This window comes from Propithecus coquereli, unplaced genomic scaffold (assembly GCF_000956105.1).
Source record: "Propithecus coquereli isolate 6110/MARCELLA unplaced genomic scaffold, Pcoq_1.0 Scaffold132, whole genome shotgun sequence".
Taxonomy (NCBI): Eukaryota; Metazoa; Chordata; class Mammalia; order Primates; family Indriidae; genus Propithecus; species Propithecus coquereli.
This window is the reverse complement of record NW_012137414.1, coordinates 378,401-388,622: the sequence shown is the minus strand read 5'-3', so window position 1 is coordinate 388,622 and position 10,222 is coordinate 378,401. Positions and strand designations below refer to the sequence as shown.

General features: G+C 40.5%; 2 protein-coding genes across 2 annotated transcripts in view; both read left to right on the top strand.

The window, feature by feature from the left end:
* Positions 1-609, top strand: part of CA5B (carbonic anhydrase VB, mitochondrial) — a 35,969-nt gene extending 35,360 nt beyond the window's left edge. The window contains exon 8 of the mRNA XM_012638721.1: positions 307-609. Within this exon, the coding sequence (XP_012494175.1) occupies positions 307-486 (180 nt within the window). The 3' untranslated portion in view covers positions 487-609. The remainder of the gene's footprint in view (positions 1-306) is intronic.
* Positions 610-6,617: 6,008 nt separating this feature from the next.
* ZRSR2 (zinc finger (CCCH type), RNA-binding motif and serine/arginine rich 2) overlaps positions 6,618-10,222 on the top strand; it is a 24,592-nt gene continuing 20,987 nt past the window's right edge. Inside the window, exons 1-2 of the mRNA XM_012638718.1 lie at positions 6,618-6,663; positions 7,071-7,150. Of these exons, the coding sequence (XP_012494172.1) occupies positions 6,623-6,663; positions 7,071-7,150 (121 nt within the window). The 5' untranslated portion in view covers positions 6,618-6,622. The remainder of the gene's footprint in view (positions 6,664-7,070; positions 7,151-10,222) is intronic.

The following is a 10,222-nucleotide window of genomic DNA, read 5'->3' as shown; positions in this document are numbered from 1 at the left end:
AGATGAGGTTCCTGAGAACCAAACTGACGAAGTAACTTATCCTTGCTAAATGGCTACTATGTGAGGAACAGGGCCTTTGCCCCTAGTCTTTGGATGCCAAGTGCCCCGCTGGTTTCACTACCTGCTGCGACCACTGGGCATTTTATTCCCTGTCAAGTGGTGAAGGCATTTTGACTCAGAAATAAGTTCTCCTTCTGTATTCAACTTGTGACGAATGTTTCAGAATTGTAAAAATGAAAGTCACTTATTCTCAAGGGAAGCTGGTTTTCTATTGAACTAATTTATGCTTTCTGTTTCTATTTCTAGCTTGAGCAATTTCGGACCCTGCTTTTCACTTCTGAAGGGGAGAAAGAGAAAAGAATGGTGGACAACTTCCGCCCCCTTCAGCCCCTGATGAATCGCACCGTCCGCTCATCCTTCCGTCACGATTATGTGCTGAATATACAAGCAAAACCGAAGCCTGCCACCAGCCAAGCGACCCCCTGAAACATTCATATCTAGGCAGTGTTTTGCTTTAATACATACTGGCTTTTAAAAAATTGTTAACTAGACTATTCTAAATGCCTGCATTCAGTAATATTTATAGATGTGCATTTCTTGGTATGGGAGGACTTCAGCAGTCTTTGCAGAGAGCTATTTGGTAAACAAATTCTTCCTTTGGTTAATAATGATGTTTATCACTAAAGTACTAGCAAGAGACACAAGTTTCTCTTACGGCAACCTGTTGGTAACTGTAATGTCTTTTCACGTCTGACATTTTTGAGCTATCTTTTTATGTTTATATCAATTAGCTGTTCTATAGAGTTATAAGCAGGGGATTATAAATGAAATGTTTAGCAACTGGTAAGGCACAAACACTGACAATGAAGAACTCAGGCCTTTTAGAAACTGCCACAGGGTCCAGACTGGTACTTCCTGGCTGAACATAGGCATGTTTTGAAATAAAGTAAGTATATTTTATTTCAAAACATGACCGTGTATTCTTTTATAAGGGCTTCTCAATGAGTATGTTTGCCTCAGTTTTTAGTTGTCATTACTAGTATATGATATGCTTACTTACTATCAATTTATGATATAGAAAATATATTTTATAGTCATAAGAAAACAAAGATTTTTACTATATCTGGAAATCCTTTTGCATTTCTGAAGATCAAATATTTTACTTAATGGCTTGATCATATAGAAAGCATATGCAGAACATTTTAAGGAAAACGTTTAAAAGACCTAGAACTTAGAATTCATTCATATTCTTTAAGATATATTTTTCAAAGGACTAGTAATCTAATAGTCTATAGTTTGTAGTATTATTTTGCATTATTTGTACACCATTATATATAATAAAATGATAACATTTTCTATACTGACAGAGCTATTTTAGCTTCCCTTTACAACTATCTGAACTTTATTTACTCATTAGTCAAGGTTTTTTGCAAGACAGGTAGTCAACTTAAATCTCCCAATTTATACAGTGGTTTACAAAACATTTGTTATGGTAATAGGGGGAGAAACTTGTCAGGTAAGCTAAAATCTAAACTCTAGATAATTCTACATATTCTGAGGAATCTGTGCCCCTATTTCTCTTACTTGTAAATATCTTGGAGCGTATCCAAATGCCTCTAAGCCTGTGTTCAAATCAACGTTGCATCAATAACTGGTAGTATTTCTTTCATTAATATACTAGTCATCTGGTCTTCAAGATAGGGTTGAATGAATATACTTAACACTACTGAATATGCACTTAAAGATGGTTAAGATGGAAATGGGACTACTTCAGACTTAAAAACTTCTGTGTATCAAAGGAAGCAATTAACAAAGTGAAAAGGCAGCCTATAGAATGGGAAAAAATACTCGCAAATTACGCATCTGGTAAGGGGTTCATATCCAGAATATATAAGGACCTTCTATAACTCAACAACAACAAAAAACAAATAACCTGATTAAAAAATGAGCAGGACTTGCACAGACATTTCTCAAAAGAAGATATACAAATGACCAATAAGAACATGAAAAGATGCTCAACATCACTAATTATTAGGGAAAGGAAAATCAAAACCTCAATGAGGGATCACCTCATATGCATCATGATGGCCACTATCAGAAGAACAAACAATAAGTCTTGGGGAGGGTGTAGAGGAGTTGGAACCCTTGTGTACTATTGGTAAGAATGTAAAATAATGGAGTTATGGAAAACAGTACAGAGCTTCCTTGAAGAACTGCAAACAATTACCATATGATCCAGCAATCTAACTTCCGGGTATATATCCAGAAGAAGTCAAAGCAGGATCTTGAAAAGATATTTGCACATCTATGTTCATAGCAGCATTATTTGCAATAGTCGGGAGGTATAAGCAACCCAAATGTCCATCAACAGATGAATAGATAAAGAAAATGTGGTATAAACATACAATGAACTATTTTACGGCCTTAAAAAAGAAGGAAATCCTGTCAAATGTACAATGTGGATGAACCTTGACATTATGCAAAGCAAAATAAGCCAGTCACAAAAGAACAAATACTGTACGATTCCTCTCATGTGAAGTATCTAAAGTAGTAAAACTCATAGAACAGAAAGTAGAAAGGTGGTTGCCAATGGCTGGAGGTGGGGGGAAGTTTCATTTAGTGGATACAGGGTTTCAATGTTACAAGATGAAAAAATTCTAGAGATCTGTTGCAAAACAGTGCAAATATACTTAACATTACTGAACTGTACAATTAAAATGGTTGAGATGGTAAATTTTATATGTGTATTTTACCGCAATTGAGTGTAAAAAATTAATTCAGTAGAAAAAAAAGGTGGAGTTGTATGTATAAGTTCGGGAAATATGTGTTCTCTAAAGAAGGTGGGTGGAGGGGAGGCTTTTGCATATATGCCCTAGGAAAAGCATACAATTCTTAAAAAGATAAACATGGTAAAAAAAAAGTCTGTTAACTTTCTGCAATTCACCCATTTCAAACTACAATTACCTTTAAAAGGGTGAACACATGAGATATTTCTTTTCTAGGGCACACAGGCTTTCCTTCTAGCCTTGCAAACTTTCAGGGCAAAACTCTATTGCAGTAAGTCTTCCAAATTGAAGGGAGTAATAATATACAGAATGCCTGACTTGCTCTCATCCTTAGAGATACCAAGGATGTATTTACAGTATAGGGTGACTGTGTGTCCTGGTTTGCCACTCCTGATTCACTTATACCTGGTGTTCTGGTGTAATTATTAAGAGCACACTCTTTTACTCTCAGCCATGTCCTGGTTTGCATAATAAATTCTTGGTCACCTTCCCTGCAAAGGTTATGGAAACTGCCTTGTCATATGACCCTCAAAGGGGCACTGTACATTCCCTGGCTACTGATATACCTTAACAAGAATTTTTTGTTGGTTTTTTTTTATGCCCTCAAAAGTGTTTTACTTGTACTTTCCTAGACATGAAGGTGGAAAATGGGCCTAAGCTCTGTCAAAGGTCTTGGGGAAGAAGTTTGTAGTAAAATGGATGCTCATCTTCATTAAATAATATTAGACCAATAAAACTCTTTATGTGCAATATTAATGACTGGTGAAAGACTTTCCTTCCTCTTGTTTTGGTATATAAGATGTCTTTAAAATTAGTGAGACATCCTTTAACATACAGATCATAAAGCATCTAGAAAACGCCTAAGGGATTACTACAGATGCAGTCGTGGGAAGAAGCAGCCAATCCTCCTCAGCTCACCTCTTTCGGTCGCACTTGATATGACCACGTAGGGCAAGCTGCAAGCCCCTTTCTCCTTTCCCGGGTCTACATGGTATGAAGCAGGTTCACTGTGCACTGGTTACCAACTTGTCTGAGTCCAGTGAGACCGAACACACCCACACCCAATAAGTTACATGAAGCAGGTTTATTACTTGCAGACAGGCAGCAAGGGACAAAAGAAGCTAAGGATCCATTGTGAGCTGGAAACACAACACTCAAGAAAGCTGCCTTGGGTGGAGTAGATGGAGTCTCGACTGCACGTGCCCCACTTGCACTACAGCTGAGGGAACACAAAAGTTACATACCTCACTGGCCACACATAAATCACTGGACAAAGCTTTGAAGGACATCCTGCTTCCAGGGGAGAGAGGAACAAAGCCTGGGCTGTGCTAGGCAGTTCTTCACTAACTCAAGATGTTACATTACCTAGGAGGGACAGGAACAAGGCCCGGGCCGTTTCAGGTAGTTTCTCCCTATCTCAGGATATTGCATTCCCAGTGCAGTCTACAGTCAAGAATGACAAGCAAGAAAGGGGGAGAGAACTGGGTTGGTCCAAGGCCACCTGGAGAACTGTCTTGCACATGGGTTAGGGTAAAGTTGGCTGCTTTAAAACCAGGCATCCACCCAAAAAAGTCCAGGAAGATGTCTTTCTCTATTAAACTAAAATGATGGTAATTATAATTTGGAAGTGGAATTGGCTTTTAGAGTCACTTCTGTAATGAAATTAACTTAAGCAATTCAAGCCTGTTCCTGAAAATGAATTCAGTGGTTAATTGTTGAAAATAAATGTCTAACTCCTATAAAAGAAAATTTACATTCACTTCTGACTCATAATGAAACAAAATCTACATGTGTATCTTTTTATAATTAGCAGTATCTTCCTAGAAGATATTCTTACTTATTGTTCTGAAGTGAAAGTCTGGTCTGATTCATAAGAAATGTTATAGCAACCCAAACACTGATGCTTTCAGAATGGCAGCAATGTTTAGCATAAGTTCTGATTATAGGGACCAGCAAAATTTATGACTTGCATAGCAACCACATTCTGTGCCACCCAGGACATCCTCTAGTTTGGGAGTACAACTGCCAAATCTCTGCCTTCAAAGAGTTTAAGATTTAGTGCAAGAAGCAAACAGGCGAAGGCACAAAGTGCAGTATACAGTGACAGGTGTTACAAAAGGTAAAATACTTGTGCTGGGAGCACATGCAGTACCTAACCCAGTCTTGAGGGGGTCGGGAAGTTTTCTCACCAATGATGATGATGGTGATGATGATGATATAACAGCTAAAGTTTGGGGGACACTCAGTATTGCCAGGCACTGTGCTAACATATAGCATGGGTTATCTTATTGAGTATTCACAATAAAAGCCTTATAAGATGGAAACTATTACTACTATCTTGATTTTTACCAATGAGAAAACTGAGGACTAGACATGAAGGAATTTACTCAAGATCAGAGAGTCAGCTGATGCACTGAACTGGAAAAGGCCATCTTGGAGGTGAAGGGAAACATGTGTTGCCCCGAGTGTCTGGGTAAGAGGTAGTAAGGCGAGGCTTGATGCAGGGTGTGGGCTTCAGCTGAATGATTCTGATTAGGGATTAGGGGAAGCAGGGGAAGTTTAGTAATTGGGTATCTCAGCAATTTTAATTTGGAGAAGAAAGGAACAAAGGGAGGCCAGGGAAGTTATTAAGTCACTCAAAAGATAGAGGCTGTTAGTCATTTTGCAACTGTAATGTGTCCTCGAAAGAAACACCTTTTTCTTGGCCTTGTTCCTGGCCTTGTGCGAGTACATCACAGTCTGATTATTAGCAGGGATGATTTTTGCTTTCTCAATCCCTACCGTCATTGCCCCAGCCTAATTCCTCATCACGTCTCACCTAGATTATTGTGATATTCTAGCTTTATCTTTTAATCCTTTATGTTGCAAACCAGAGTGATTTACCTAAAACGAAAATATGACTGCGACAAGCCTCTATTTGAAGGCTTTCAATGGTTTCACCATTGCCTACAGAACGTAATTTTAGAGTCTTAGCATGGCGTACCAGGCCCTCCTCCATAAGCTAGCCCCTGCAGCCCGCTACTACCACTATATTCCGTGATACTCTCGAATTACACTTTAAATCCGATCGCCAAAATTCTTGCTGTTCCAGGCGCATTCCAAGTTCACCTCTCAGTGCCTTTGCTTATGCTGATCTGCCTGTAATCCCATTCCCACCCTTCTCCCTCCAGGTAAATATCATCTCCCTTCAAAACTCAACTCAAGCATCAGAAAGCTCTCTCTGAATACCCAGCTGGACTATGTTAAGTAAACTTTATCTTTCCCTGCACCATTATTATCTTATTTATCGATTGGTCCTTCTCTGCCTCTCGATTGTAAAGCCCTCAGGGGCAGATGATACACCTTTCCAGCCCCGGGAGTTAGGTTCCCCTATGGAGCCCAGACAGGTGAGACTGGCAGAGGGCGGAGTCCGGATCTTTGTCTGAGGCGCTGATAGGTGGAGCCGCGGAAGGAGGCGGAGCCTGGAAAAGTAGGAAGGGCAGCGAGGCGCGCGGCTGTGTGTCATTAGCCTTCATGAGTGAATGAGAAAAGGGGGAGAGGTGCGACTTTAACCTTCTAGCCACTAGACGTCCCACTATGGCGTGGGGAGAGATAGTGATAAAACACTGGGGAAGCGCTGAGGCGAGAAGTATTACTTTCAGGGCGGGGTAAGAGCCACCAAAGTATTTTTCAGGAAGGAGACATTTATTTGAGCATGGCTTTGGAAGACTAGCTTGTCAAAGGGGACCTCCCGCCTTCTCTTTTTGGTCCGGCCCGGGTGGTGCCCGGGGACACTTGCGCCTGCGCGCGCCCGCCCTTTCCGACCGGATCTTGCCGGGTGGAGCAGCGCTGCCGAGATGGCGGCGCCCGGGAAGGTGGTGTTTGGTGAGAAACCGAGGTAAGCTCCGCCGAGGGAGATGGGCAGGCGAGAAGAGGGGACGGAGCGGGCCGATCCTGGGCATGGAGGATGTGCAGGCAGGAAGGGAAGGGAAAAGGAAACCTAGGCCAAGCAAGTGAGCCACCGCAGCAGCTCGAGCCCTTCTGGTGCGCGCCCACTGTCATCGGCGCCTGTGTGCTAAGGGAGGCAAGGAAAGGAACAGATGGCCGATGAAGACTACCTGCCGTTTGGGCGTGGAAAGATGAGGCCGTGGTAGATGCATGTTTTGTATTTAAGACAAGGGAAGCAAGGTATCTCTCCTGAGCGCTTGAGCGATTTCCTGTCACTGGGCGCTGAGGACAGGGGAGCTCGGACAGCGCTGCAGGTGGAGGCGCTGACGCCGGTGTGTAAATGTCTTAATCTTCCAGCCACAAAAAGTACCGGGCCGCCCTGAAGAAGGAGAAACGAAAGAAACGTCGGCAGGAACTCGCTCGATTGAGAGACTCAGGTAACTGACTACTCGTCTTGTTTTCTGTGTATGAAATTGCTCCCTCCACTCCCGCGCTAACTTGAGGCCCCAGTGTCAGTTGGAAGTTAAGTACTGTATGGGATGAATTGCTGTGGCTACTGCCTCCCGAGTAAAGTTATGTCAGATCGATGTCAGAAACAATGTTAAACGTTGTAAAAGAAATAAAAAGCAGTCTCGAATAATTGGAACCTTTCTGCCAGGTTAGCTAATGTCAGTTTGTTCTGGCACTACTACTTCTGCATCTTCTTTCTCATCGTCTGGCACTGGTTCTAAAGCACATATTTCCATCAAGTTGTCTTCTGTTAATTCCTCTGGTGTGGTGTCTGTTAGCTCTTGAATTTTTCCAAGATCCATATGTTGAAACCTTTCACCCCCTACCTTTTTTGCCATATCTACAGTCTTTTTTGTGATTTCCTTGACTGGTTCTGTTGTAAATTCTGTGCAGTTTATGCACAACATCTGGACACAATTTTCTCCAGCAGGAATTTTGGTGGCTTTCATGGCTTTTTCTGTAACAATGATGACATCCAGATTTTCATGATGCCCTGTCAGGGTTCTCTTCTATAGCATAGACAATCCTTTCTATAGAGTACCATGTGTAATGAGCCTTAAAGGTCCTTATGACCCCTTGATCTAGAGGCTGAATTAGAGACGTTGTATTTGGGGGCAAGTAGACCGCTTTGATGCCTTTAGTTTTGAACTCATGGGGTTCTGGGTGGCCAGGGACATTGTGCAATATCAAAAGAACTTCAAAAGGCAGTCCCTTACTGGCAACGTACTTCCTGACTTCAGGGACAAAGCATCAATGGAATCGATCCAGAAAAAGAGTTTTCATTGTGCAGGCCTTTTCATTGTGCAACCAAAAGACTGGCAGCTGGTGTTTTTTTTCCCTTTAAGGCTTGGGGTTAGCAGCTTTATAGATAAGGGCAGTCCTGATCATAAACCCAACTTCATTTGCACAAACCAATACAGTTAGCCTATCCCTTCCTGCCTTAAATCTTGGTGCTCACTTTTCTTTCTTACTACTAAATGTCCTTTGTGGCAAATTTTTCCAGAATAGGACAATTTTGTCTAAAGACCTATTCAGGCAGATATCTTTCTTCTCAGTGATCTTATTAGTAGCTTCTGGGAACTCATCTGCTGCCTCTTGGTCAACAGAAGGTGCTTCTCCTGTTATCTTGACATTTTTTAAGCCAAACCTCTCTCTAAAATTATCAAATTGTTGTTTGCTGGCATTAAATTCTCCAGCTTTAGATCCTTCATCTTCCTTTTGTTTTACATTGTCATATAATGATTTCACTTTTTCTTGACTCATAGCGGAGTCTATAGATATGCTTTCTTATAGCAATCTTGCACCAACATAAAAGCTACATTTTCAATATGAGATAAAAAGGTACTTTGCAAAAAGTGCAAGGTTTTCAACCTGCAGGAGTAGCTGCAGTAACTTCATAAATTTCCTTTTTTTTTTTTTTCTTTAAACAATAGTCCTTACACTGGGTTTGTTTATCTTGAAATGGCAGGCACCTGCAACGGCAGACCTCAATCTATGGTACATATCAAACGATTCAACTTTTTCTTGTAATATCATGATTTTGCTTCTTGCGAGCACTTCCAACATCACTAGTGGCACTTTGTACAGGTCCCATGGTGTTGTTCAGGGGTTACAGTATTACACTAAATACAATGCAAAATACTCCAGAGATCCCTTTTTACTGCAACACACGATTTACTGGGAAGGCGAAGTGCTCCCATGGAGTTCATGTGACATTTTAAGCGGATACTCACAACATTTGAACTCACCACAATAACAGCAGGAGGTGACTATGAGACTATTACAATATGTACAGTATATACTATAGTTAATTTTATGCAGTTATGATTTAATACTGCATGTTTACATTTGTTTACATTTCCCTTGACTGTGAATGGCACCATGTGCTCTCTACAAAGTGTAATTAAAATTTTAACTTCTTATAATAGATTCGTGTATATTTGATGGTAGTAAATGATAAAATAGACCATTATCTACATATATTTTGTGCATTCGTGACATATCTAACTTTTTCTTACTTTTTTCAATGCTCCTAGGCTGCAAGGTTCATCTGTGAGTTTTTTCAAATTGTCACAAATCTCCAGAAACTTTTCCAATGTATTTGTCGGAAAAAATCCACATAGACCCATTTGGTTCAAACCTGTGTTGTTCAGAGGTCAACTGTATTGTATTTGTGAATATCAGCTGTATCCATGCCATGTCTAATCTATGGCATAACTCTAAGTCAGTCATATCCTCTCTTCTAGGTTTGTGGCCTTTTACGTATATTAGATCATTTAATTATCTGAATAATTAGATATTATTTTATATGACTTTGAACTTATCCTAAATTTTTGCCTATTTTAACTTCAGGTGTTGAAATAATAAAGTTTACTTAAGAAAAGTAAATTATTATAATTATCTAGGACTAGATGAGCCTTTGGTTAGTGCTACACTCGATATATGTGACAAACGCAAATCTTTTTCCTTTAAGCCTGAGATCTTCTATTATATCTCCTTGGGATCACTTCAGTTGTCCCCCATTTCACTTCCACTTTCACTGCTTTTTTCCCCTCAAATTTAAATTTTGAATAGGATATAGTATAAATTTCTAGTCTATTAAAAGTTATTTTACCATGTTTTTATTTTGAAAATGTTCCAATCTACATAAAGGTGGAAAAAATAGTACTATAGGTCGGGGCACAGTGGCTCACACCTATAATCCTAGCATTTTGGGAGGCTGAGGCAGGAGGATTGCTTGAGGCCAAGAGTTGGAGACCAGCCTGGACAATATAGCGAGACCCCATCTCTACAAAAAAATTGAAAAATTATCCTGTGTAGCAGGCCATCACAGAAAAAAAAAAAAGAAAAATTATCCGGGCATGGTGGTGTGTGCCTGTAGTCCCAGCTACTCGGGAGGCTGAGGCAGGAGGATTGCTTGAACCTAGGAGTGTGAGGTCGCAGTGAGCTATCATGAGCCACTATACTCTAGCCCAGGCAACAGAGCAAGACCCTGTCTC